General features: G+C 64.1%; 2 protein-coding genes across 6 annotated transcripts in view; one reads left to right on the top strand and one right to left on the bottom strand.

The window, feature by feature from the left end:
• Nucleotides 1-13670, bottom strand: part of POLR2A (RNA polymerase II subunit A) — a 28240-nt gene extending 14570 nt beyond the window's left edge. The window contains exons 1-11 of one of the 2 annotated variants that reach the window (XM_054806746.1): nucleotides 13447-13670; nucleotides 11885-12017; nucleotides 11098-11234; nucleotides 10421-10594; nucleotides 8182-8463; nucleotides 7471-7632; nucleotides 6179-6399; nucleotides 4595-4727; nucleotides 3093-3217; nucleotides 1293-1503; nucleotides 109-318 (exon numbers count right to left, since the gene is read on the bottom strand). In XM_054806746.1, the coding sequence (XP_054662721.1) occupies nucleotides 109-318; nucleotides 1293-1503; nucleotides 3093-3217; nucleotides 4595-4727; nucleotides 6179-6399; nucleotides 7471-7632; nucleotides 8182-8463; nucleotides 10421-10594; nucleotides 11098-11234; nucleotides 11885-12017; nucleotides 13447-13536 (1878 nt within the window). In that variant the 5' untranslated portion in view covers nucleotides 13537-13670. Of the gene's footprint in view, nucleotides 1-108; nucleotides 319-1292; nucleotides 1504-3092; nucleotides 3218-4594; nucleotides 4728-6178; nucleotides 6400-7470; nucleotides 7633-8181; nucleotides 8464-10420; nucleotides 10595-11097; nucleotides 11235-11884; nucleotides 12018-13446 lie in introns of those variants that run through there. The other variant, XM_054806748.1, reaches the window with a different exon arrangement.
• Nucleotides 13671-16760: 3090 nt separating this feature from the next.
• Nucleotides 16761-27116, top strand: ZBTB4 (zinc finger and BTB domain containing 4). Of its 4 annotated transcripts, XM_054806767.1 has the most exons (4): nucleotides 16761-16914; nucleotides 19473-19576; nucleotides 21442-21518; nucleotides 24245-27115. In XM_054806767.1, the coding sequence occupies exon 4, from the start codon at nucleotides 24260-24262 to the stop codon at nucleotides 27062-27064; it is 2805 nt and encodes a 934-aa protein (XP_054662742.1). In that variant the 5' UTR covers nucleotides 16761-16914; nucleotides 19473-19576; nucleotides 21442-21518; nucleotides 24245-24259; the 3' UTR covers nucleotides 27065-27115. The 4 variants fall into 4 exon arrangements, with proteins under 4 accessions (XP_054662742.1, XP_054662746.1, XP_054662744.1 ...); XM_054806771.1 differs by lacking the exon at nucleotides 19473-19576 and having other exon boundaries at nucleotides 24245-27116; XM_054806769.1 differs by lacking the exons at nucleotides 16761-16914; nucleotides 19473-19576 and adding an exon at nucleotides 19792-19886 and having other exon boundaries at nucleotides 24245-27116.
• The last annotated feature ends 492 nt before the right edge of the window (nucleotides 27117-27608 follow it).

Here is a 27608-nt window from a genome sequence, read left to right as displayed (position 1 = left end):
CCTCAGAGCACCCAAACTCCCCTCAGAGCACCCTTGTGTCCCACCAACACCCTCAGAGCACTCAAAGCCCCCCCCCCAGACCCCTCCCCAGAGCACCCACCCACCCACCTTGGTGTCCCCGGGGGAGATGTGTTTGTAGGGCCCGCTGTCCTCGTCGTCGGGGTGGGTGCTGTGGGTGCGGATGCAGTTGATGTGTCCGGGGATGATGAGGGAGAAGATTTGTTTCCCCGTCCAGAGGGGACGAGGTTTCAGGATGGCGGGTTGGGGAACTTTCCCGTCCCACGTCGAGAGGAACATCAACAGGTTCATCACCTCCCCCTGCGGGTTGGGGGACACCCCTCAGCACCCCAAAAACACCCACAGTATAAAGATATTTCCCCCCCAAAAAAATAATCTTCTCCTCTAAGTTCTCCCGGGATTTGGGGTGAGCCAAATTCTTCCGTCACGAGCCAAAAAAGCGACAAAAGAAGCTGGAAAGTTCCTGGAGGTATCGTAAGGGCACCCCAAAAACTCCCACACAGCCCCGAAACACCCCCAAACACAACCCCCCACGCTCTGGGACATGCCCCCAGAAAAAGACCCCTTCTGCCCCCCAAAAAAGAGCCTTTATGGCCCAAAAGGGCTCTTAATGACCCAAAAGAGCCCTTTCTGCCCCCAAAAGGGCTCTTAAGGACCCAAAAGAGCCCTTTCCACCCCCAAAAGGGCTCTTAAGGACCCAAAAGAGCCCTTTCTGCCCCCAAAAGGGCTCTTAAGGACCCAAAAGAGCCCTTTCCACCCCCAAAAGGGCTCTTAATGACACAAAAGAGCCCTTTCCGCCCCCAAAAGGGCTCTTAAGGACCCAAAAGGGCCCTTTCCACCCCCAAAAGGGCTCTTAAGGTCCCAAAAGAGCCCTTTCCACCCCCAAAAGGGCTCTTAAGGACCCAAAAGAGCCCTTTCCACCCCCAAAAGGGCTCTTAAGGACCCAAAAGAGCCCTTTCCACCCCCAAAAGGGCTCTTAAGGACCCAAAAGGGCCCTTTCCGCCCCCAAAAAAGGGCCCTTAATGGCCCAAAAGGGCCCTTTCCGCCCCCAAAAGGGCTCTTAATGACCCAAAAGGGCCCTTTCTGCCCCCAAAAGGGCTCTTAAGGACCCAAAAGAGCCCTTTCTGCCCCCAAGAGGGCTCTTAATGACCCAAAAGGGCCCTTTCCACTCTAAAAAAGGACCCTCTCTGCCCCCCAAAAAAGCCATTTTTGACCCCCCCCCAAAAAAAGCCCTTTCTGCCCCCCAAAAAAGCCATTTTTGACCCCAAACTCACGCGCTCGAGGAAGACGTCGCGCTTGGTGAACTTGCGGACGGCGGTGAGGGTGTCCTGCACGATGCCCATGACGGGTCGGTTGGACTGGGGGGTGACGATCATGCGGGGGACCATGGCCAACTCCTGGATCTCCGCCCGCGTCTCCAGGGACTGCGGGAGGTGGAGGTTCATCTCGTCCCCGTCGAAATCCGCGTTGTAAGGGGTGGTGACGCTGCGGGGACACGAGGGGACGGCGTCAGGGAGGGGGCGAGGAGCGCCCGGGGTGGGTTTGGGGGTCACCGGGCGTCTGCAGAGGGGTGAGTGGGGCAGTTATGGGGCACCCGGAGGGGTCTGGGGGTCACCGGGGGTCTGCAGAGGGGTAATTTGGGGTGACAGGGGGAGGTTATGGGGCACCTGGATGAGTTTGGGGGTCACTGGGGGTCTGCAGAGGGGTAATTTGGGGTGACAGGGGGAGGTTATGGGGCATCTGGATGAGTTTGGGGGTCACCGGGGGTCTGCAGAGGGGTAATTTGGGGTGACAGGGGGAGGTTATGGGGCATCTGGACAGGTTTGGGGGTCACCGAGGGTCTGTATCAGGGCAGGTTTGGGGTGACGGGGTAGTTATGGGGTGACAGGAGCAGTTATGGGGCACCTGGATGGGTTTGGGGGTCACTGGGGGTCCACAGAGGGGTAATCGGGGCAGTTATGGGGCACCTGGATGGGTTATGGGGCACCCAGACGGGTTTGGGGGTCACTGGGGGTCTGCAGAGGGGTAATTTGGGGTGTCAGGGGCAGTTATGGGGCACCAGGGGCCTGTATCAGGGCAGGTTTGGGGTGACAGGAGGAGGTTATGGGGCATCCAGATGGGTTTTGGGGTCACTGGGGGGTCTGTAGTGGGGTAACTTGGGGTGACAGGAGTTCTGGGGTGCCGGTGGGCAGTTCTGAGGTCACCCCTCTGCAATGAGGCAGTTCTGGGGCACAGGGGGCAGTTTTGAGGTCACGGGGGGCAGTTCCAGGATCATGGGGGGCAGTTTTGGGGTGCGGGGGGCAGTTCTGGGGTTGCCGGGGGGGCAGTTCTGGGGTTCTCAGGGGCAGTTTTAGGGTCACAGGGGTAGTTTTGGGGTGACGGGGCAGTTCTGGGATTGCCGGGGGCAGTTTCAGGGTGCAGGGGGGCAGTTCCAGGGTTGTCAGGGGCAGTTTCGGGGTGCAGGGGGGGCAGTTTCAGGGCACGGGGGGGGCAGTTTCAGTGTGACAGGGGCAGTTCTGGGGTTGCTGGGGCAGTTTCGGGGCGCAGGGGGCAGTTTCGGGGCGCGGGGGGGCAGTTCTGGGGTTGCTGGGGCAGTTTCGGGGCGCAGGGGGCAGTTTCGGGGCGCAGGGGGCAGTTCTGGGGTTGCTGGGGCAGTTTCGGGGCGCAGGGGGCAGTTTCAGTGTGACGGGCAGTTCTGGGGTTGCTGGGGCAGTTTCGGGGTGCAGGGGGCAGTTTCGGGACGCAGGGGGCAGTTCTGGGGTTGCCGGGGGGGCAGTTTTGGGGCACAGGGAGGGCAGTTTCAGTGTGACAGGGGCAGTTCTGGGGTTGCTGGGGCAGTTTTGGGGCGCAGGGAGCAGTTTCGGGGCGCAGGGGGGGCAGTTCTGGGGTTGCTGGGGCAGTTCTGGGGTTGCTGGGGCAGTTTCGGGGCGCGGGGGGCAGTTTCGGGGCGCGGGGGGGCAGTTTCAGTGTGACAGGGGCAGTTCTGGGGTTGCTGGGGCAGTTTCGGGGTTGCTGAAGTAGTTTCAGGATGCAGGGGGCAGTTTTGGGGTGCAGGGGGGGCAGTTTCGGGGTACCTGAGGTTGAGGCGGAAGGTGGACCAGGGCAGGATGCGGACGCGGTGCCCCATCATGGACATCTTGTGCAGCGTGGGCTGCCGGTTGAAGATGACGATGTCGCCGTCGCACATGTGGCGCTCCACCTGCCCAAAAACGGGGGGCCCACGCCTCAGGCCTGCACCCCCAAACCAGGGCGGGGACCCCAAAACCACCGCAGACCCCAAACCCCACGATTTCAGCCCAAACCCCACGATTTCAGCCCAAAACCTCATCGTTTTCACAGATCTAAACCCTCAGGATTTGGCCCCGAATCCTCTTTGGCGCCCCCAAGGGAGTCACCCCCAAAATTAAGGGGTGACACCCCAAAAAACCCCCCACCAGGGTTCTTCAGGAACCCCCAAAACCAGTAGCTGACCCCCAAAATATCTGGAGTTCTCCTGACACCCCAAAACCAGGAACTGACACCCAAAATATCTGGACATTTTCTCCAAAACCAAGGATTAGCCCCAAAATTCAGGGCTCCTCCTGAACCCCAAAACCAGGGTGTGACCCCCAAACCCTCCAGAGCCCCTAAAACCTGGTTTTCTTCCCCGAGCCCCCCCAGTTCTCTGTGAACCCCAAAACCAGAGACTGACTTCCTACATCGTGCGCTCAGCAGCGACCCTAAACCCCACAATTTACCCCCAAACCCCCCCAGTTCCATGAACCCCAAAACCACAGACACCCCCGAATATCTGATGCTCCTTGGGCCCCCCCCCCCAAAACCCAGGAGTGACCCCCAAAACCCAGGAGTGACCCCAAAACCTGTTTTTATTTCCTGATTCTTCAAGGACCCCAAAACTAGGCACCAACCCCCCAAACCCCCCCAGTTCTGTGAACCCCAAAACCAGAGACTGCCCCCCAATATCTGACGCTCCTCAGGGACCCCTCAAACTCCAGGAGTGACCCCAAATCCCAGGAGTGACCCCAAAACCCTCCAGGGACTCCCTCTTTGGGGACTACAGCCGTGCGCTGTCCCTGGAAGAGTTGTTTTGGGGTGCAGCGTGGCACCAGCCCCCCAAACCACCCCAGTTCCGTGAACCCCAAAAGCAGAGACCACCCCCCCCAATATCTGACGCTACTCGGGGACCCCTCAAAACCCAAGAGTGACCCCAAAAACCCAGGAGTGACCCCAAAAGGCTCCAGGAATTCCCTCTCTCTGAACTGCAAGCTACGCATGGAACCATTTTAGGGTGCGGTGTGGCATCGACCCCCAAACCTTCCCAGTTCTGTGAACCCCAAAACCAGAAACCACCCCCCAATATCTGATGCTCTTTGGGGACCCCCCCAAAACCCAGGAGTGACCCCAAAACCCCCAGGAGTGACCCCCAAACCCTCCAGTAACTCCCTGTTTGCAGACTACGGCTATGCAGTCCTTGGAAGAGCCATTTCGGGGCGCAGTATGGGTGGCCGCCCCCCCCCCCCCCGCCCCGCCCCTCAGGTTTTGGGGTGCAGCCCTCGGTTTCGGGGCGCAGGCCCACCTTGTAGCCGATCTGGAGGTGCAGGTCGCTGGGTTTGGGGTGGAAGCGCAGGTCGATGCGGTCCCCGTTGTCCCGGATGATGTACTTGGCCCCGGGGTACTGGCTGTTCCCCCGCCGCACCAGCTCCTGCAGCCTGAGGGGGGGGACACCCCACACATTTGGGGTTCAGGGGGGCCCCGTCACCCGTTGTCCCCAAAGCCACACCCTGTGGTCTCCTTGGGGGGGGTGCACACCCCCCCCCAACATGACCAGACCCCCCCAATATCCCCACGTACCCCCCAACACCCCCCATGTCTGTGTCCCCCATGCCCCCCCCACCCCTTTCCCCCACATCCCCCAAACCCCCTCCCCACCCCCTAAGCTCCCCCCATGTCCCCTTGTGTCCCCCCCAAATCTCCCCATGTCCCTTTGTCCCCTGCTGTGTCCCCCCCATGTCCCCACATCCCCACCATGTCCTCCCCATGTCCATGCCCCCCCGTGTCCCTTTAGTCCCCCCCACGTCCCCATGTGTCCCCCCCATGTCCCCCTAGCCCCCCGTGCCTGTGTCCCCACATCCCCCCATGTTGCTATGTCCCTTTAGTCCCCTCCATGTCCCTCTGTGTCCCCCCCCGTATCCCTGTGTCCCCCCCACATCCCCCCATGTCCCTTTAGCCCCCCACATCCCCATGTGTCCCCTCCCCATGTCCCTTTAGCCCCCCCCACATCCCCCCGTGTCCCTTTAGCCCCCCCATGTCCCCATGTCCCTTTAGTCCCCACGTGTGCCCCCCACCATGTCCCTTTAGCCCCCCACATCCCTTTAGCCCCCCGTGTCCCTTTAGCCCCCCGTCCCCACATCCCTTTAGCCCCCCCACGTCCCCCCATCCCCACGTCCCTTTAGCCCCCTCCCTGTCCCCATGTGTGTCCCCCCATGTCCCTTTAGCCCCCCCACATCCCCCCATCCCCACGTCCCTTTAGCCCCCCCACGTCCCCATGTGTGTCCCACCCCATGTCCCTTTAGCCCCCCCACGTCCCCACATCCCCACGTCCCTTTAGCCCCCCCACATCCCCACGTCCCACCCCACGTCCCTTTAGCCCCCCCACGTCCCCCTGTCCCTTTAGCCCCCCACGTCCCCATGTGTGTCCCCCCCACCATGTCCCTTTAGCCCCCCCACGTCCCCCCATCCCCACGTCCCTTTAGCCCCCCACGTCCCCATGTGTGTCCCCCCCACCATGTCCCTTTAGCCCCCCCACATCCCCATATGTGTCCCCCCCACCATGTCCCCCCATCCCCATGTCTTTAGCCCCCTCCCTGTCCCCATGTGTGTCCCCCCCACCACGTTCCTTTAGCCCCCCCATGTCCCCACATGTCCCACCCCATGTCCCCCCATCCCCACATGTCCCTTTAGCCCCCCCCACGTCCCCACATGTGTGTCCCCCCCGCCGTGTCCCTTTAGCCCCCCCACGTCCCCCCATCCCTTTAGCCCCCCCACATCCCCCCATCCCTTTAGCCCCCCCCAAGTCCCCATGTGTGCCCCCCCCATGTCCCTTTAGCCCCCCCCCCCCGCATCCCCACGTGTGTGTGTGTCCCCCCCCCCGCGTCCCCACCGGTCGATGTTGAAGGGGGTGACGATCTCGGCGAAGGTCATGTTGGCGGCGATGGAGCGGGGGACGCCCACCTGGTCGATGGCCAGGTTGGGGTCGGGGGTGATGACGGTGCGGGCCGAGAAATCCACCCGCTTGCCCATCAGGTTGCCCCGCACCCGGCCCTCCTTGCCCTTCAGCCGCTGCTTCAGGGACTTCAGGGGACGCCCCGACTTCTGCATGGCCTGGAGGGGGGGGGGAAAAGGGGGTTCAGGGTGGGGAGAGACCCCCCAGGGCCCCCCAAGATCCAGGATCGGCTGGGGGGGGGTGGACAGAAACCCCCCCTAGGAGCCGGCCCCAGGTGCTGCTGGGGCTTTGGGGGGTACGGGGAGGGATTTGGGGGGGGGGAAAATGACTGGGGGGGCTCTCAAAGATTTGGGGGACCCCCCCAACCTCTGCACAGCCTGGAGAGGGGGAAAAGGGGGTTCAGGGTGGGGAGAGACACCCCCCCTCAGGGCCCCCCAAGATCCAGGATTGGCCAGGGGGACACAGTGACCCTCCCCAGCTGTTACAGTGGCTTTGGAGAGGGATTTGGGGGGCTCTAAGGGATTTGGGCCCCCCTCCAACTTCTGCATGACCTGGGAAGGGGGAAAAGGGGGTTCAGGGTGGGGAGAGACCCCCCAGGGCCCCCCAAGATCCAGGATCGGCTGGGGGGGGGGGGGGACGGGGGACGACAGAAACCCCCCCTAGGAGCCGGCCCCAGGTGCTGCTGTGGCTTTGGGGGGTACGGGGAGGGATTTGGGGGGGAAGAAGATGACTGGGGGGGCTCTCAGGGATTTGGGGGACCCCCCCAACCTCTGCACAGCCTGGAGAGAGGGAAAAGGGGGTTCAGGGTGGGGGGAGACCCCCCAGGGCCCCCCAAGATCCAGGATTGGCTGGGGGGTGAATAGGGGTTGGGGTACTGACCCTCCATGGCAGTGGGGGGTTGGGGGGCTCCCAGCCTGCCTGCCCCCTGCCTGCACTCTGCCCCTGCCTGCACTCTCATCATACCCTTGCCTGCACTCTTAGCACGCCCTGCCCCTGCCTGCACTCCCTGCCTGCTCCGCCAGCATCCCCTGCCTGCACTCTGTGTCCTACCCATGCTGCCTGCACTCCCTGCCCTCCCTCCCACCCCTGCCTGCTCTCCTCTCCCCCCCCTCTGCCTGCACTCCCTGCCTGTCCTATCATCACATCCTGCCCGTCCCTGCTCCCAGGACCCCCAACCCTCCCTCCCACCCCCTCCCAGCCCTGCCTGTACCCTGCCTGCACTCCCTCACCCTGGGCAAGCCGGGCAGCTCGTTGTCCACCATGGTGGCCACGTGGAACTGGAGGAGTTTGACGTCCTCGGCGATGACGTGGGCGGCTGCCCCGTTCTGCTCGTTACGGCGAAGCTGGTTGTTGATCTTAACGATGTCGGCCAGTTTGTGGGTGAGGTCATCCTGGGGGGGACCCCAAAAATTAACGGGGGAGGGCAGGGGGAGCCCCGCAGTGCAGGCAGCACCCTCCAACACATTGGGGAACCCCCAGAATCAATCGTGGACTCTGTTGTTTGGGGCCACCCCAAAATGCATCGGGGTGGTGGGGGGATCCCCTCAACCCCCCCCAGGGACCCCAAATCCCCCCCAGGGACCCTCTAGGTGTTTGAGACCCCCCCAAAAAATGTGAACCCCGGCATCTGGGCCCCACCTGGTGGCACACAGAGCCCTGGGTGATGACAGTGGGGTACTCAGAGAGGGCACACAAGCAGCCCCCACCTCAGGGACCCCTAATGACACCCCAAAACCTCCCCAGGGATGCCCCAAAAACCCAGAGCCCAGCAGCCAGCCCCCACCTGGTTTCAGGCAGAGCCCTGGGTGATGACAGTGGGGGTTCACAGGCAGCCCCCACCTCAAGGATCCCCAATGTCACCCCAAAACCTCCCCAGGGACCCCAAAACCTCCCAGAGACACCCCCCCCAAAAAAACCAAACCCCAGCAGCGGGTCCCCACCTGGTTGCGGGCAGAGCCCTGCATGACGACGGCGGGGCGTACGGAGAGGGGGGGCACGGGCAGGACGGTACAAACCATCCACTCGGGGCGAGCGAATTTGGGGTCCATGCCCAGAACGAAACATTCCTCGTCCGAGATGCGTTTGAAGATCTCGTGCACGCGCTCGGGGCTGAGCAGGATCTTCTTCTCCTGCGAATCCTCGTTAACGTGTTTCCACTCGGCGTAAAGCTCCAGACCCGAACGGCGGATCCGGGGCTGGTAGCGGCCGCAACCTCCGTGGCCCTGGGAAAGGGGGGGGGGGGGAAAGAGGAGATTGGGGGGTTAATGGGGTGCGGGGGCATTAACGGGGGCACTAATGGGGGGATTAATGTGGAAATGAGAGGTTAACGGGGTATTAATGGGGTCACGGGGCATTTTCGGGGGGATTAATGCAGAAATTTGGGGGGTTAAGGGGGCATTAATGGGGTCATGGGGGCATTAATGGGGTATTAATGGGATCACGGGGGCACTAATGGGGGATTAATGTGGAAATGGGGCGTTAACAGGGCGTTAACGGGGTATTAATGGGGTCACGGGGGCATTAATGTGGAAATGGGGGGTTAACAGGGTGTTAACGGGGTATTAATGGGGTCACGGGGGCATTAATATGGAAATAGGGGGTTAACAGGGTGTTAACGGGATCACAGGGGCATTAATGGGGTATTAACGGGGTCACAAGAACACTAATAAGGGGATTAATGTGAAAATGGGGGCATTAAGGGGGTATTAATGGGGTCACAGGTGCATTATCAGGGTATTAATGAGATCATGGAAGCATTAATGGGGTCACAGGAGCATTAATGGGGGCACTGATGGGGTCACAGGGGCATTAATGAGAACATTAACGGGGTCACGGGGGCACTAACGGGGGGATTAATGTGGAAATGAGAGGTTAACGGGGTATTAATGGGGTCACGGGGCATTTTCGGGGGGATTACTGCAGAAATTTGGGGGTTAAGGGGGCATTAATGGGGTGTTAACAGGGTCACTAATGGGGGATTAATGTGGAAATGGGGGGTTAATGGCATTAACGGGGTCGCAGGTGTGTTATCAGGGTATTAATGGGGTCACGGGGGCACTAATGGGGGATTAATATGGAAATGGGGGGTTAACAGGGCGTTAACGGGGTCGCAGGGGCATTAACGGGGTATTAACGGGGTCACGGGGGCACTAATGGGGGATTAATGTGGAAATGGGGGCATTAATGGGGTATTAATGGGGTCACGGGCATTAACAAGGTCACAGGAGCGTTACTGGGGTATTAACGGGGTCACAGGAGCATTATCGGGGTGTTAATGGGATCACGGGGGCATTAATGGGGGATCAATGTGGAAATGGGGGGTTAACGGGGTATTAGTGGGGTCACAGGAGCACTAACGAGGTCACAGGGGCATTATTAGGGTATTAACGGGGTCACAACAGGCGTTAACGGGGCATTAACAGGGTATTAATGGGGTCACAGGAGCAGTATCGGGGTAATAATGGAGTCACAGAGCACTAACGGGGGGATTAACGTGGAAATAGGGGGGTTATAGGGCATTAACGAGGTCACGGGACATTAACGGGTTCACGGAGGCATTATCGGGGTACTAATGGGGTCACAGGGAGCATTAACAGGGGGGTTAATGCAAAAATGGGGGGTTAACGGTATTAATGGGGTCACGGGGACATTAATGAGGTATTAATGGGGTCACGGGAATATTAACGAGGTATTAACAGGGTCACGGGAGCATTAATGGGGGGATTAACGTGGAAATGGAGGGGTTAACGGGGCATTAACGAGGCTGTTGGATCCAGGGCTGGTACCACTCGCGATCCCCTGTGGTCCTGCCAGGGTTAACGAGGTCGGGGGGCATTAACGGGGTCATTAACGAGGTCACAAGGCATTAACAGGGTCACAGGGGTATAACGAGAGTGTTAATGAGACCATGGGAGTATTAACGGGGGCTGGTACTGCCTGCACCCCCCATGGCCCTGGCTGGGGCATTAACAGGGTGATGGGGGCACCCAGGGTCGTTAATGAGCACCCAGGGTCATTAACAGGGGACACGAAGGTGCCACCACCCCCATGATGTAACTTGGGGGGGGGGGCCCTAAGCCACCTCCGAGGGGACACCAGCACCCAGGGGGGATTTGGGGGCACAGGGGGGAGATTTGGGGGTGTGGGGGGGGAGATTTGGGGGTGTGGGGGGGTCCCCACCTTCTCCTTGGTGAGGTCCTCGTCCCCCTCGGGCTGCTCCACCCCGAATTTGTGGTCCATCTCCTCGCCCCCCTCGCAGATGTTCTTCCCCTTGCAGAGGTCGTAGACGTGCGTCAGCCGCTTCTTGGGCTGCCCCTTCGATTTCCCCAAAATGTCCTTGATTTTGGGGTTGTTCTGCTCAAAAAACAAACAAAACAAAACAAAAAAAGACGGTTTAGGGTCACAACAAACTATTTTGGGGTCACAGGGGGTTGGGTGCTGTCCCGATGTGGTCCCCCACCATCTCCAGGGCTCCAAGGACCACCCAGCAGGTGACAACCCCGTGTCCCCCCCCCAACCCTGTCACCCCCTCTTGGTGTGTGTTTCCAGACCCTGTCACCTCTTCTAAGCACCACCCCCCCCCCCCCGCCCCCCAACTTTGTCACCCATTCTCAGAGCCCCCACCCCTGTCACCCCCCAAACTGGTCCCAGTGCCCAACTGGGACACCGGGACTGATCCTCCTAATACAACCCAACGTGGAGAGAAGGTGCCAGCGTCACCGCGCCTTCGAGGTGCCACCACAGGGCTCTTTTTTTTGGGAGGGCAGGTGAAGGCTGAACCCCACCACCACCCCCCCCAATTTGGGGGGGGCTATAGTGACCCCCACCCCTCCGCTGGTTTTTTGGGGGGGTCTCACCGAGTCCACCAGCAGCTTGGAGCAGAAGAAGCAGACGCAACGCAGGATCTTCATGGTCTTGCCCAAAAAACCGACGTGGAAAACGGGTTTGGCCAGCTCGATGTGACCGAAGTGGCCCGGACACTCCGTCATGTTTCCTGGGAGGGGTACCCCATCATTTTGGGGGGTACCCCATCATTTTAGGGGAAGGTTTTAGGATTTGGGGACACCCCACCCCCCCCCAGGCAAGGTTTTGTCCCACCAGAAGTGCGGTCAGGAGTGGGGGTTGAGGTGAATTCCTGGGGGTGGGGGGGGAAAAGGGGGGGCTGGAAGGAAATCACCCCCAAAAAGGGGATCCCTCCCCTCCAAGAGAAAGGGCTCCCCCAAAACAAGACCCCCAAAAAGAGAACAATCCCCCCTAAAAGAAACCCCCGAGTGGGGCTATATTGAGGCAAGGTGGCCCTGCAATTTGGGGGGGGGGCGCGCAAATGGGGGGCTGTTGGGGATCACCCCCTTTTCCAGCCACAATGTGTGACCTGGAAGATGCCCCCCTCAAAAAATGGGGCTCCCCAAAAAAGAAGGGGGTGCCCCCCACAAAAAAAACCATCCCAGAGCAGCTCTACACAGAGGTGGGATGCTCCTGGGGGGACAACGGGGTGCTCCAGGGTATCACCCCCCTTTCCTTCCCATAACAGACCCCCAAAAAGAGGAGACCCCCCAAAAAAAAGAGAGACCCCCCCAAAATCCCACCCCCTCCCCCAGGAACGCACCCCACTTCCCCGGGGGGTTTTGGGGGGCCCCCACTCACCAGCACAGGTCTGGCAGCGCCCCGTCCTCTCGATGACACCCTGACGGGGGTCCATGAGCCCCCCCAATTTGGGGCGACCCCCCTCTGTCGTTTCGGGGTACTTGATGCCCCCCTCGGTCACCGACATCCGTTTCTGGGAGGGGAAGAGGGGGGGTGAGGGGAAACTGAGGCACGCGGGGAGCCCCTAGCCCCCCCAGTTCATCTCCTAAGCACCCCATGACACCCCAAATAGATGAGGGCAGGACAAGGGGGGGCTCGGGGACACCCCAAGACACCCCCGGGTTACCCCAAGCCACTGCAAAGCACCTTGTAAGCACCCTGAAACTCCCCCGGAGACCCCCAAAGGGCCCCCCCGACATCTCTGGCCACCCCAAGTCACCCCCAGGGACCCCAACACCCCTCCAGGGCACCCTTAGGGACCCCAATACCCCTTCGGGGCACCCCAATGTCCCACCGGGGCACCCCAATGTCCCTCCACATGCTCCCTGGGCATCCCCAGAGACCCCAATACCACTCCAGGGCACCCCAAGGGACCCCCTGGGACCCCAAGGACCCTCCAGGGCCCCCTCATGTCCCTCCATATGATCCCCAGGGACCCCAGTACCACTCCAGGGCTCCCCAAAAACTCCAACGATTTCCTAGACCCCCCCAGGGCCACCCCAGGGACCCTAATGTTCCTCCACAAGCCCCCTGGGCACCCCCAGGGACCCCAATACCCCTCCAGAGGCCTGGTGGGCACCCCAGGGACCTCAATTTCCCTTCAGACACACCTCCAAGGACCCCCACACCCCTCCAGGGCACCCCAATTCCCCTCCACGCACCCAAAAATCCCCCCGGACCCCCCCCATGATCCCAATGCTCCTCCAGGACAGCCCAGCACACCTCCAGGGCACCTCCAAACACCCCAAGACCCCTCCAGGGCACCCTAAGAACCTCAATTCCCCTCCAGAGACCCCCTGGGCATCCCCAGGGACGCCCAGGTCTCACCAAGACAGCCCAAGAATCCTCTACATGCTCCCTGGGCATCCCCAGAGACCCCAATACCACTCCAGGGCACCCCAAGGGACCCCCTGGGACCTCAAGAACCTTCCAAGGCACCCCTATATCCCTCTACATGATACCCAGGGACCCCAATACCCCTCCAGAGCACCCCCCAAGGACCCCAGTGCCATTCCAGGGCACCCCAGGGACCCCAAGGCCCCTCCAGGAACCTCAGCTCCCCTCCAGAGACACCTCCAAGGACCCCCACATCACTCCACGCACCCCAAAATCCCCGCTCGACCCCCCCAATGATCCCAGTGCTCCTCCAGGACACCCTAAGCACCTCACCCCCCCTCCAGAGACCCCCCGGGCACCCCCAGAGACCCCAAGGTCCCTCCAGGACACCCCAACGTCCCCTCCACCCTCTCCCCCCGGCCTCTGGGGGGCGCTACACCCCGTCGGGCACCGCCCGTCCCCGGGGCTTCTCTATCCCCCCCTCTCGGTGCCCCGGCGCCATTTCCCGCCGCCGCTTCCCCTCTGTCCCCGTTCCCTCCGCCGTCTCCTCTCCCCGGCTCCGGTACCATCTCATCGGGGCTGAGGATGCCAAACTGGACTCTCTTGATGGTTCGCAGCGGGCAAGCGCTGTCCCCCGAGGGCGGCCCACCGTGCATGGCGCCGGTCGGACCGCGGCCTTACGCCGCCTCGACTACTTCAGAATCGCTCAGCCGCTTTAACGGTCAAATCCCACCGGGGGGAACCGGCCCCACGGCGAGCCGCTGCCGCCCCCCCCAGCCCCTAATAACCCCGGCGCCCCGCCGGCCTCCCCCTCCCTTTGCCTCCGGCCGCTCCGCGCTCCCCGGCGCGACTGAGCGTCGGGGCCGCCCGCGCCTCCTTATATAGACTCGCCCCCTGCGCGAGGCGGACCGTGCGGCAGGAAGGGGCGTGGTCGGAGCGTACCAAACGGCGGAGCGGCAAAGGGGGGGGGAGCGGCGCGGAGGACGCCGGGATTGAGGCGGTGGAGAGAGGAGGGGGCAGAGGCATCCGTTAACGTTACCGAAGGAAGCGAAGAGCGAGGGGGGAGCGGGAAAGGGAGGCTGCTCCGTGTGACACCGGCGGGACGCAGCACCGGCGGCCTCCCCTCCCGCGGTGGGACCGGTTCATGAATAATTCATGAGGCGCGCGCGGCGGAAAGCCCCGCCCCCCGCCCCCAAGCGCTAAGCGTTGCCGGAAGCGGCCGAAGATTGCCGAAGCGCTGCCGGAAGCGGCCGGAGATTACCGAAGAGGTCGGAGATTGCCGAAGCTCCGTTCCGGGTCGCGGCCTGCGCCGCCGCGGCCTCGCCCACTGTCCCCGCCCGCGCCGATGCTCGTCGGCTCAGCCGCCGCCGCTGGGAAAGGCCGCGGCTTTGGGCCTACTCCGTGCATGGCGGGGGCGGCCTCAGGGACGGCGGGGAAGGGGCTGGGGGAGACGGGGAGGGGGTCGTGGGGGGCGGGAGGGGCTGGGGGGTGTTTGCAGGGGAGCAGGAGAGCCTGGGGAGGCAGGGAGGGGGGATTTGGGGGAGCAGGAGGGTTTGGGGGGCAGTTAGGGGCAGGGAGGGGGGACCCGAGGGGAGCAGGAGGATTTGGGGGCAGAAAGAGGCAAGAAAAGGGTGTTTTGGGGGGAGCGGGAGGGTTCGGCACCGCGTCATTAGTGGGGTGCACGTCCCTCCATCCCCCATCACCCACGGGGTGTCCGTCACACCCCCCCAAGTGTCACCGCGTCCGCCTGTCATCGGTGACATCGTCGCCCTGTGTCATGTCCCCTGGTGGGATCTGGTCACCGTCACTGGTGGGGTCACCAGTGGGGTCCCTGTGTCTATGACCCAAGAAACGGGGTGATACAGCGTGACTGGGGGGGATACAACAACACCCCGCAGCTGGGGACGTCAGGGGACACGACAGGTTACAGCGGTGGCATGACAAGGGGTACAGGCGGTGACAGACGTGGTTGTCCCCGGGGTGTACAGGCCCACGGTGCCGCTTGTGCGACACAGCCTGATGCACAGTAACAGGCAACACCGCGTGCCACAACACAACACGCAATGGTATGTGACACAGCCTGATGTACAACGTGACGCACAACACAACCCGCAACACCGTGTGGTGCAGCCTGACATACGACACAACCCCTCGACACCGTGAAACTCAGCCTGACGTGTGCTACAGCCTGTCGCACAACGCATCCCACGACACCGTGCGGCGCAGCCTGACACGGGACACAACCTGCGACGTGCTTGACACAGAACACAATGGCTTGACGTGCAACACAACCTGTTGCACAACACAACCCACAACATCATGCAGCCTGACATACAACACAGCCCGCAACACCCTGCACCGCGGCCTGTTGCACAACATTTCCTGCAACACTGTCCAGCACAGCCTGACACACAACACCGCCTGCGTCCCCGTCCTGTACAGCCTGATGTGCAAAACAAATGACAACACCGTGCAGCACAGCCTGACACACAACACAACCTGCAACACCGTGCGGCACAGCTTGACATGAAACACAACCTGCAACACTGATGCACAGCATGACCCACAACAACGTGCAACACACCCTGATGTGCTGCACAGCCTGATGCACAACACAACCTGCAACACCGTGAAACTCAGCCTGACCTACAACACAACCCGCAACACCGTGCGGCGCGGCCTGACCATACGCAGCCTGTTGCACAACACAACCCACAACACTCTGCAGCACAGTCTGACGCACAACACAACCCACAACGCTGTGAAACTCAGCCTGGCGCACAACACAACCTGATGTACAATACAGCCTGCAACACCGCGCGGCACAGCCTGACGTACAACACAACCCAGTGCACCGTGCAACACGATGCAGCCGGCGACGCGGTGACAACGTGACACAACGTGGCGCAACTTGTGACAGTACAACGCCAAGAACACAGCGCTACAACACACACGGACAGCTGTGGTCTGTGGTACCCCCAGCCATGTACGTTGTGTCACCGGCTGTGTGCTGCTGTACCCCACCTGTGTCCAGTTGTGTCCTGTTGTACCCCAGTTGTGTCCCCAGTTGTGTGTTGTTGTACCCCAATTGTGTCCTGTTGTGCCCCATTGTATCTCCAGTTGTGTCCCCAGCTGCATCCAGTTGTGTCCCCGGTTGTGTGCTGCTGTACCCCAGTTGTGTCCTGTTGTGTCCCTGGTTGTGTCCCCACTTGTCCCCCTGGTTGTGTGCTGTTGTACCCCAGTTGTATCCCTGTTTGTGTGCTGTTGTACCCTGGTTGTATCCCTCTGTATGTGCTGTTGTACCCCAATTGTTGTGTCCCCAGTTGTGTGCTGTTGTACCCTGGTTGTATCCCTCTGTATGTGCTGTTGTACCCCAGTTGTTGTGTGTCCAGTTGTGTCCTGTTGTACCCCGGTTGTGTGCTGTTGTACCCCAGTTGTGTGTCCAGTTGTGTCCTGTTGTACTCCAGTTGTGTCCCCGGTTGTGTACTGCCGTACCCAGCTGTGCCCCCGGCTGTGCCCCCCGTTTGTGCGCTGCTGTACCCTGCTTGTCCCCTGCTTGTCCCCCCGCCGTTGTGTCCCACCGTACCCCACCCTGGCTGTATCCCCGCTTGTACCCCCAGCTGTGTCCCCGACTGCGTCCTCCTGTACCCCCTCTTGTGTCCCCCATTGTGTCCCACTGTACCCCCACCCCAGCTGTACCCCCCGCCTGCGTCCCCCCGCCTGTGTCCCCTGGCCGCGTCCCCCAGTTTTGTCCCACTGTGCCCCCCGCTTATCCCTCCGCTTGTCCCTCCGCCTGTGCCTCCGCCTGTGCCCTCCGTCCACCTCCCCTTGTCCCCCCCGTCCCTCCGCCGTTCCCCGCCATGTCCCCCTCTCCGCCGTGTGTCCCCCCCCGTGTCCCCCCCGTGTCCCCCCCGTGTCCCCCGTGGTGTGGGGCGGGGGGGGCTCCCTCCCACCCGGGGCCCAACGGCGCCGCCTCCATCTTGTGCCGCCGCCGCCGCCGCCGCAACATCAACCGGCCCCGGGACAGGCCCCTGGTAACGACACCCCCCCCCCCCTTTCTCCAGCACCGGGACCCCTGGGAGGAACCGGGACCCCCCCCCCCGGACTGGGGGTACCCCCCCCAACACCCGTCCCTGGGGGGTACCGGGACCCCCCGCCCCGTATCGGGCCTGTCACGGCATCGTGACACCCCCGGTACCGCCCCCCGCCCGGTGAACAGGGGGGTCCTGATGGGGCCGACACCCCCCCCACCCTCCCCACTGCCCCTGGGTCCCCCCCACCCCCAAAATGCCCCCCCGAGCCCCCCAAAGTGCCCTGGGACCCCCAAAGTGCCCCGCCCCCCTGCAACACCCCGCCCTGACCACCCCCCGTACCCCCAAAATGTCCCGACCCCCCTCCGGGACCCTCGCCCAGAGCCCCCCAAACACCCCGAGCCCCCAACACCCCCCCCCGCCCCCCAAGTGCTGCTGGCACGGGGGGGGGGGTGTGTCCGGCCCTGGGGGTTTGGGGGTGTCGGGGGGCGGCCGGGTGCGGTTGTGCGTGTGCGACTGTTGGGGGGCGGGGGGGGGGGCGCGGCTGCGTGTCTGTGGGGGCGGCTGGGGTTGTGCGTGTCCGTGTGTGGGGCGGGGGTCCGGGGGGTCCACGGGCGGTTGCGTGTGTCGAGTGTCCGTGTACGGTTGTGTGTCTGTGTGCGGGTGTGCGGGGGTGGTTTGTCCGTGTGCGGTTGTGCGTGTGAAGCGTCCGTGTAAAGTTGTGCGTCACGTCTGTGTGCGGTTGTGTATGTCAAGTGTCCGTGTGCGGTTGTGCGTCTGTATGTGACTGTGAGCGTCGTGGCCGCGTGCAGTTGTGTGTGTCAAGTGTCCGTGTGCAGTTGTGCATCCATGAGCGTGTTGTGTCCGCGTGCGATTGTGTGCGTCAAGTGTCCGTGTGTGGTTGTGCGTTTGCGTGTTGTTGCCTGTTGCGTCCGTGTGCAGCTGTGCATCTGTATGTGACTGTGAGTGTCGTGGCCGCGTGCGGTTGTGCGTCTGCGTGTGGTCGCGTGTCCGTGTGCCGTCACGCGTCTCTGTGCGTGTGTCATGTCCGTGCGCGGTTGTGCATCTGCGTCTGGTTGTGTGTGTCATGTCTGCATGTGGTTGTGTGTCCATCTGCGGTTGTGAGCGTCAGGTGTCCATGTGCTGTTGTGCGTCCGCGTGTGCTTGTGCGTCATTTCCGTGTGTGGTTGTGCGTGTGTGTGTCAAGCGTCTGTGTGCGGCTGTGAGCCCGTGTACAGCTGCGTGTCTGCGTGTGACTGTGTCGGGTGTCCACGTGCGGTTGTGTGTCCACGCGTGTTGTGTGTGTGTGCATCATGCGTCCATGCGTGGTTGTGCCTGTGTGTGATTGTGCACACGTGACTTTGCATGTGGTTATCAGTCGGTGCAATTGTGCGGTTGTGTCCCCGTATGAACACGCGGTTGTGCCTGGGTGTGATTCTGCGGCTGTACGTCCACGTGCCTGTGCAATTGCGTGTCCGTGTGTCATTGCACACGCGGTTGCGTGTGCGTTCACAGTGCTGTTGGGCTGTGAGGGGGTGTGACTACACGCGTGTTGTGACACGTGTGCGAGCGTGCGTGCACGATGGGGTTGTGTCGCTCCTGCGGCTCAGGCTGTGTGTCGCGTCACGCTGTGCACACGTGTGAGGGGTGTCAGGGTGTGGGTGTGTCAGTCCCACGGCACAGGCCGGAGACACACGTGTATGGCGGTTGTGCACACTGCATGCGTGTGCACGGTGCGAGTGTGGTCTGTGCGTGTGCACAGTGGTTGCGTGTGTGCGCGCGTGTGCAAACACGTCGCACGTTTGCTCTGCACAGGGTGTTTGCGGGTGTTGTCTGCGTGCGTGTACGGTGTGCGCGTGCAGCGCGGGTGTTGTGCGTGTTGTGTACATGCACCGACTGTGCTGGGGGTGCTCGTGCGCAGCGCGGGTGTTGTGCGCGTTGTGCATGCGTGCGCTCTCAGGGTGTCGTGCGCATGTGTGCACGTGCTGCCTGTGCGGCGCGGGTGTTGCGCGCGTTGCTTGCGCGCACAGCCTGTGCGTGGCGTACGTGTGTTGCTTGTGCGCGCAGCCGCGGGTGTTGCATCCGCGCTGTTGCGTGCAGCGTGGGTGTTGTGTGTGTGTGTGCCGCGTACGTCCGCGTGTTGCAGGTGTCGCGTACACGCACGGACTGTGCTGGGGGTGTTACATGCCCCGCGCGTGTGCTCCGCGTGTTGCGTATGTGCGCCGACTGTCTGCCGGGGGTGTCGCGTGGACTGCGCGCGTGCTCCGTGTGTGCAGCGCGGGTGTTGCGCGCGGTCAGGGCATGTGTCACGCCCGTTGCGCTTGTGCGCGGCCTGTGCCCCCACCCCTGGGTGCCTCCCTCCCCGCCTGTCGCGCCCCCCTTTTCCGCCTGTACACGCGTGCGACTGTCCTCTGCGTCACCCCCATCCACAGGCGTAAAAGGGGGGTGGGGGGGTGTCCCCAGCCCCTCGCGCGCACCCGGGTGACGCGGTGACACCTCCGTCACCCGCGTCCGCCTGTGCGCGTCACCCGCCTGACCCCACCCTCGCACCCCCCCCCCAGCCTCCTCCGCCGCCGCCTGTTCCTTTAACAACACCCGACGCAAGGGCTTGTGGTAGGAAGGGGGCCTCGTGACATCACTCCCAACCCAGCCAATGAGCATCCAGGTGAGCACTGACGTCTGCGTTCCCCGCCATCCCATTGGCCCACGGGGGGTGTGACACGGGGCGGGGACCCCCTTTTTCTCTGCTCCCCCATTGGCTACAGGTGAAAGGTCTTTCCCCTGGCAGGACCTTGGGGGGGGGGAGGGGTTGTTGGGGGGGAGGGGTGTTGGGGGGGTTGTTTCCATGGCAACGGTTGGGTGACATCTTCCCCCCCCCCCCCATCACCACGGTGTCTCCTCCACCACCGGGGATGCCACCGCCTGTTGCCTCTCGGTGACGGTGACGTCCCCCCCTCCGTCATCGCCGGATGGAGGTTGTCAGGCGGCTCCGGTGGTACTTTTTTTTTGGGGGGGGGGAGGGGTGAAGAAGGGGTATTTGGGGGGAGGGGGGGGGAAGGGGTTGGTGTCCCCCCCCTGGTGACACTTGGGGTCCCCTCCCTGGTCACCCAGGGGTGGGCGGGGAAGGGGGACGGGGTTGTCCGGGTGTTTCCTCGTGGGGTTGTTCCGGTTGACGGAGGGTTTCCGGGGTTGGGGGGGTGGGGGTGGGGGGAGATGCGTGTGGATGGGAGGAGGGGGTGTGCACATGGGGGGAGGGGGTGTGTGCATGGGGGGGTGTCCCCTCCGCCTGTCTCCCCCCTTCCCGCCCTCCCTGTCGGCCTCCAGCTGTAGCCGCTGCGTCAGGTTGTTCCCCTCCCCCTTGACCCCACCCCCGCTGTCATCGGTTGTACCCAGCGTGTCCCCTCTCGCCCCCGTGTCACCTCCTGCCCGACTGTACCCCCTCCCCACAACCCGCTTGGCACAACACCCCCCCGTCAGTCAGTGGTGCCCCCCCCCCCCGACTGTACACCCCCCCCCCCCGGTTGCATCCGGCTGTGCGGGACACGTACAGCTTTGCGACATCGCTCAGATGGCGTATGACATCATACCATAGCTGACACGCCCCCCCCTGCACCTCCAATGACATCACACCCGCACACCCCAGGAGAGCTTTATCTGGCTGTACCTGTCACTGTGGGGCACAGTCGGCTTCCCCGCCTCCCCCCCACCCCATCATCACGCCTGTCTCTTCTGCGGTGGCGATGACATCATACTGTACGCCACGCCCCCGTCACAACCGCCACAACACTCCCATGACGTCACGTGTCCCATGTCACGTGGTACCCAGAGATGCGCACCCCCGCTGCCGCTTTGTCACCCGCTGCCACTTTGTCGCCCGCCACCATTTTGTCACCCACTGCCACTTTGTCACCCGCCACCATTTTGTCACCCGCTTCCATTTTGTCACCCGCTTCCATTTTGTCACCTGCACACACACGCGTTGTACCACCAGACTGTGACGCACACCCCCCCATTGCCTCCGACTGTACCTTCTCCCCTCCGTGACAACTGACTGTTCCCGGCACAACTGGAGGCAGAAGCCAGGACTGAGGTGCCCCTGCCTGTCCCCACCCCGCTACAGCCGTACCTGGCTGGCACGGTGATGGCGTGCTGTAGCCGTGTCACACATCGCACACCCGCGGTCACAGCTTGACGCGGTTGTGAGGTACCCACTGGCAGCCTGCCGGGTGTACCGGGGGCACCGCGCTCTGCCTGTACCTGCCTTGATTTAGCGCCCCTCCGACTGTAGCCAGGCTACACCTGCTTCCCATCTCTGCTGCCAGGGGTCCCAAGCTGCCTTCTGCCTGTTGCTGCCTGACAACAGCCGTACGGCAGGGTGTTTCCCAAGCACTGCAGCTCCCCTGCCCACCCTCCATCCCGGGGACCCCCGTGTCCGGGTGTTCCTGCCTGTCCCTCAGCACCCTGGGTACCGCCCCCCCCCCCCGCCGTGTCCGGGTGTACTCACCCCCCTCCGTTCCCCCCGCCCCCCAGGAGGCCCTGCCGGCTGTGACCCCCCACCGAGGACCCCCGGAGCAGCAACACCTAGTCCATGAGGCCTCCGCTCACAGGTAAGGGGTACCCCACACCGTTACCATGGCAACCCTGCCTGGACAGCCCCCTCCCCCCGGTCTCCACGGCAACCTGCCTGATCTAGAACCCCCCATCGCCACGGCAACGGGCCAAATCCTGCCCCACAGCTCTGTGGGGTGATGCTATGGGGCCGAATCCTGCCCCATGGTGCTATGGGGTGTTGCTATGGGGCCAAATCCTGCCCCACAGCTCCATGGGGTGATACTATGGGGCTGAATCCTACCCCACAGCGCTATGGGGTGCTGCTATGGGGCCGAATCCTGCCCCATGGCTCCATGGGGTGATGCTGTGGGGCCAAATCCTGCCCCACGGCGCTGTGGGGTGCTGGCAGGGCTCAGGCACAGGGAAGCTGGATCCCAGCCAGCCCCCCCCTTCCCCCCCATAACCCCCCAAAACTGATCCCTGGGGATCCCCGACAGCCGGGGGGGGGGATTTGGGGGGGGGGATCCCACGAGATGGGATCTGGGATCTGCCAGGATCCCTGGGGCTGGATCTCCGGGGGGGGTTCCTGTGAACTTGGGGGGGGTCCCATGAACTTGGGGGGGTCCTCTGAACTTGGGGGACCCCTGTGACCCCTTGGGGGGGGGTCCCCTGATCTCTCAGGGATCCCCTGACCCTTTGGGGGGGTCCCTTGACCCCAGGGGGGATCCCATGAACTTGGGGGGGCCCTTGAGGCCAGGAGCCATCCCAGAGCCCCAGAGATGCCGTGGGGCAGAGCAGGGAATGCTGGGAAGGGGGGGGCTGGGGGGGGGTCGTTAAGAGGGTCCGGTAATGAGCTGGGGGGAGCCCCGGGGGTGTGGGGCAGGTTGGGGGGCAGGATGGGGGGCTCGTGGGGTTTGGGATGGATTCTGGGCTGGCTGTGGGTCACGCTGTGGGGCAGCCGTGGGGACGGAGGTACCGTGGGGCACACCGTGGGGCAGCCCCACTGCCAGAGGTCATGCTGTGGGTCACACTATGGGGCAGCCCCAGGGACGGAGGTGCCGTGGGTTGGGCTGTGGTTCAAGCTGTGGGGCAGCCCTAGTGCTGTGGGGCAGGCTGTGGGTCACACTGTGGGGCAGCTACTGTGCTGTGGGGCAGGCTGTGGGTGACTCCGTGGGTCGTCCTGTGGGGCAGCCCCAGTGTTGTGGGTGACACCGTGGGTCATGCCGTGGGTCAGAGGTGATGCTGGGGGGTCATGGCGCGGGTGACGCCGTGGGTCAGGCTACGGGTGTCACCGTGGGTTGCGCTGTGGGGCACTGCCGGGTGTCACTGTGGGTCGGGCTGCGCGTGTCACCGCGGGTCAGGCCGTGGGGCAGCCCCAGGGTTGTCGGTGATGTCGGGGGTGACGCCGTGGGTCGCGCCGTGGGTCGCAGCCGCGGCGGCTCCCGCAGCCATTTTAGCCGCCGGCCGGGGAGGCCCCGATGCAAAATGGCTCCTTGGTGCCGCGGTGGGGGGGAGGCCGGGCGGCCGGGACGTGCCGTGGGGCTGGGACGCCGTGGGGCAGGGACCTCCAGCCCCACAGCACGGGGACACCCTGCCCCACGGCACAGGGGGGACCCTGCCCCACGGCACGGGGAGACTCTGCCCCACGGCACAAGGGGATGCTCCAGCCCCACAGCACGGGGGTGGACCCTGCCCCACGGCACAGGGACCGCTGGCCCCACGGCACGGGGACATCCCTGCCCCATAGCACCACAAGACCCTGCCCCACATATCTGGGTCCCCAGCCCCACGGCACAGGGACACCCTGACCCACAGCAGGGGGGGCACCAGATAACCGGGGAGGGGGGGGTTGTCAGTGGATGTGTGGGGCTGGGGGAGCCCAATCTGTGGGGCTGCGGGGGAGCATGTGTGGGGCTGAGGGAGTGCGATATGTGGGGCTGGGGGTCCCCATGCCGTGGGGCTGGGGACCCAGATGTGTGGGGCTGAGGGAGCCCTAAATTCTGGAGCTGGGGGACCCCAATATGTGGGGTTGGAGGTCCCCATTGTGTGGGGCTGATGGACCCCTAAACTGTGGGGCTGGAGGACCCTGATCCATGGGGCTGGGGAACCCCTAAACTGTGGGGCTGGGGACCCTAATCCATGGGGCTGAGCCGGGGGGACCTGTGGGGCTGGGGATGAAGGTGGTGTGGGGCTGGGGACCCCCACGCCGTGGGGCTGGCTGGGCCATGGGGACCCCCAAGTTCCCACAGAAGGGACCCAGGCATCCGAGTGACCCCACGGAGAGGACCCAGACATTCAGGTGACCCCCAAACAGGGGACCCAGGCGTCCGGTCAGCCCCATAGAATGGACCCAGATATCTGGGACCCCCCCAAAACAGGGGACCCAGGTGTCAGGGACCCCCAAATAGGGGACCCAGGTACGTGAGTGACCCCATAGAGGGGACCTGGGCGTCTGGTCAGCCCCATAGAGGGGACCCGGGTGCTCGAGTGTCCCCAAAGAGGGGACCCTGGTATCCAGGACCCCCAAATTAGGGGACCCGGGTGTCTGGGACCCCCCCCAAAATAGAGGACCTGGGCACCTGGGACCCCCAAAATAGGGGACTCAGGTGTGCGAGTGACCCCGTAGAGTGGACCCAGGCGTCTGGTCAGCCCCGTGGAGGGGACCCGGGGGTCTGGGACCCCCAAGTTAGGGGGTCCGGGCACCTGAGACCCCCAAGTTAGGGGACACAGGTGTCCGGGCCCCCCCCCGCCCCCATCCCCACTGATCCCCCGTATCCCGCAGGTGGGCGCCACGGGGATGGCTCCGGTCGTGGAGGTGTCGGACGCCGGGCATTGCCGTTCGTTACTGGTGGAGTTGAACGAGCAACGGTTGCGGGGTCAGTTCTGTGACGTCACCATCATCGCCGAGGACACCAAATTCCGAGCCCATAAAAACGTCTTGGCCGCCTCCAGCCCTTTCTTCAAACAAGCTTTGGCCGAAGAACCCGCCTGCCCGACCCCCGCCCAAGTTTTGGAGCTTCCCGGCGTTCAAGCCGGCGTCTTCTCCGACGTCCTCAACTTCATCTACAACTCCCGCTTGGCCGTCCCGTCGCAGGCAGCCGCCCGCGAGTTGGGCGCCGTCGGCCGGCGGTTGGGTATCTCTTGCCTCCAAGGGTTGGAAGCGGGGACCCCCAAGGAGATGAACGGATCTTGGACCCCCCCGGTGACGGGGGATCCCCGCTCGCCCGCCGCCCCGGTGGATTTAACCTGCCCGCCTCGAGCGAGCGAAACGCCGACGGTAGCCGAACCGGTGACGTCGGCGTCGGCGTCATCGTCGGCGTCGTTGCGTTGCGGGTTGTGCGGTCGGGGGTTCAGCACGGCGGCGGCGTTGGGGTTGCACGCCAAGCTTCACCGCGGGCGCCGGGGTTTGGCGTGCCGGCATTGCGGCAAGAGCTTCATCCACGTCAAGAGGTTGCAAACCCACGAGGTCCTCTGCAAGGACGGCCACCGCGACGCGGACGCCGCCGCCGCCGCCGCCGCCGCTGCCAACGCCGCCGCGCCGCCGCTGAAACAAGGCAAGAAGGCATTGCTGTTGCGTCACCGGGCCTTGGAGTTGATCCCTGAGCAAGAACCGGTGGTGAAGGTGGTGGACGGGCACGTGGTCTACCTGTGCGGGGTTTGCCAACGCTCCTACATGACGCTCTCCAGCCTCAAGCGTCACGCCAACGTCCACTCCTGGCGACGCAAGTACCCCTGCCGTTACTGCGACAAGGTCTTCGCTTTGGCCGAGTACCGCACCAAACACGAGGTCTGGCACACCGGCGAGCGCCGTTACCAGTGTATCTTCTGCTGGGAGACCTTCGTCACCTACTACAACCTCAAGACGCACCAGAAAGCCTTCCACGGCATCAACCCCGGGCTCATCTCCTCCGAGAAGACGCCCAACGGCGGCTACAAACCCAAACTCAACGCCCTCAAGCTCTACCGGCTGTTGCCCATGCGGGCGCACAAGCGACCCTACAAGACCTACAGCCAAGGCTTGGTGGCCGACGGCATCCTCTTACCGACGGCCAACCCGGTAGAGCCGTCGGCGACCGTCGGCGCTTTCCCGTCGCCGAGACCCGAACCGGCGTCGGTCATCGCCTACGGGCGACCGTCGGCATCCGTCATCGTTCACAGCGGGGCGGCGGCCGCGTCCGTTATCGCCTACAACGGGAGGGCGGGGGAGGCGGCGGCGGTGCCGGCGGCGGTGCCGGCGACGGCGACGGCGGCGCGGCCGATGAAGAAGCAAGTGCTGCGGGATTACATCGAGGCGCAGCGAGCGGCTGGGGAGGCGCCGGCGGGTGACGGCGGAACGGCGCCAACAACCCAACCGTCACCCGCTGCCGCCACCGGCGGTACCGCCGTCGCCGCCGCCGGTCGTACCATGACCTACGTCGCCAAACCGGCCTACGTGGGGACGGCGGGGGAGAGCCGGGCGGCGCCGCTTTGCCAAATCACCGTCCGTATCGGGGAGGAGGCCATCGTCAAGCGGCGCATCTCCGAGACCGACCTCCGGTTGGAGACCACCGGCACCGGTACCGCCGCCTCCCCGACCGCTCACCGTCGCACCGCCGCCGCCGCCGCCGCCTGTTCCCGCCGGAGCGGCGACGACGACAGCGACGCCGAGGACCGTCTTTGGCGGCCGTATTACACCTACAAACCCAAACGGAAGACAACCGGCGGCGGTACGACCGGCGGTACAACAGGCGGCGGCACAACCGGCGCCGTCAAGGCGAAGAAATCCCGTTGGCGCCGCAAGTTGCGCTCGTTACGGTGGTCGACGGGTGACGACGACGAAGGTGACGGCGACGCGCAGTCGGGGGACGGGCACCGGCGGCGGGATTGGCAACACCCTTGCCGGGTGTGCGGGAAAACTTTCACGGCTTTGAGGAAATTACGGAAACACCAACGGGGACACGAGGGGACGTCAGGCGGGGGTGGGGGGGTAGGTACAACCGCTCCCCCCACCCCCCGCGTGGGACGGCGGCCGTCGCTGCGTTTCGCCTGTAGCCGCTGCGCCAAGGTGTGTAAGACGGCGGCGGCGCTCAGCCGACACGCCAAACGGCATCAGGCGGAATCGCCGCCGCCGTCGCCGCCGACTGTCATCGCCTACACCCCGCCGACGGTGGCGGCGGCGGCGGTGAAGGAAGAAGGGGGAGGGGAAAAAGGGGGTGTCCCCCTTCCCCCGCCGCCGGGTGATGATGTCACCGCCCCCCCGCCGGTTCCCGGTGACGGGGGTGATGACGTCGCGGTGACGGGTGACGAAGGGGTGTCACCGTCGCCGGGTCCCAGCGGGGGTTACCCGGTTCAGGAACAACCGTTGGCTCTACTGAGGCGGGGGGGGGACCCCGAAACGGGGGGAGGGGGGGGAGGGGGACAAAGGGGGGGACCCCTCCCCCCCCACCCCCACGCCCCTCCCCCCACCTTCCCCCTCTCCTTCGGCCCCCGGCTGGTGGCCGCGTACCCCTACCCCTTCCCCCTCCCCCTGGCCCTCAGCGTGGTGCTCCCCGAAAACGAGGGGTTTTTGGGGGGGGGGAGGGGGGGGTGTCCCCCCTCCCCCCTCCCTACCCCCCACTTTTAGTTTCCCCGGAGGGGGAGGGGAGCGACCCCGGAAAGCCGGGGGGGGGACTTGAGGGGGGGGGGGGGGGGGTGGGGGGGGGGGGCGGCCCCATAGGATGAGGGGGTACCCATAGGTTGGGGGAGGCCCCATAGGATTTGGGGGGGCCCATAGGATGTGGGGGGGCCCCCATAGGATTTGGGGGGGCCCCTGCCCCATAGGATGTGGGGGGGCTCACAGCAGATGGGGGGGGCCCATAACATGTGGGGGGGTGTCCTATAGGAGGTTTAGGGGGGGCCCCCTAGGATTTGGGGGGGTCCTGCCCCATAGGATGTGGGGGGCCCCATAGGAGGTTTGGGGGGGGGCCCCCTAGGAAATGAGGGGGCCCCATAAGAGATAATGGGGGGCCCATAGGGGAGGTTGGGTGGGTCCCTCTGCCCCATAGGGGACACTGGGGGGACCCCCCCTTATTGGGGACATGTGGGGGGGCAGAGGGGGGATTCCCCCCCCCCCCTCCATGGGGACTTGGGGGGCAGAGGGACCCCCCCATATGCCATGGGCGGGGGGG

Source organism: Grus americana, chromosome 30, assembly GCF_028858705.1.
Source record: "Grus americana isolate bGruAme1 chromosome 30, bGruAme1.mat, whole genome shotgun sequence".
Lineage (NCBI taxonomy): Eukaryota > Metazoa > Chordata > Aves > Gruiformes > Gruidae > Grus > Grus americana.
The sequence above is the reverse complement of the archived record's forward strand: the minus strand, read 5'-3'. Positions and strand labels throughout refer to the sequence as shown.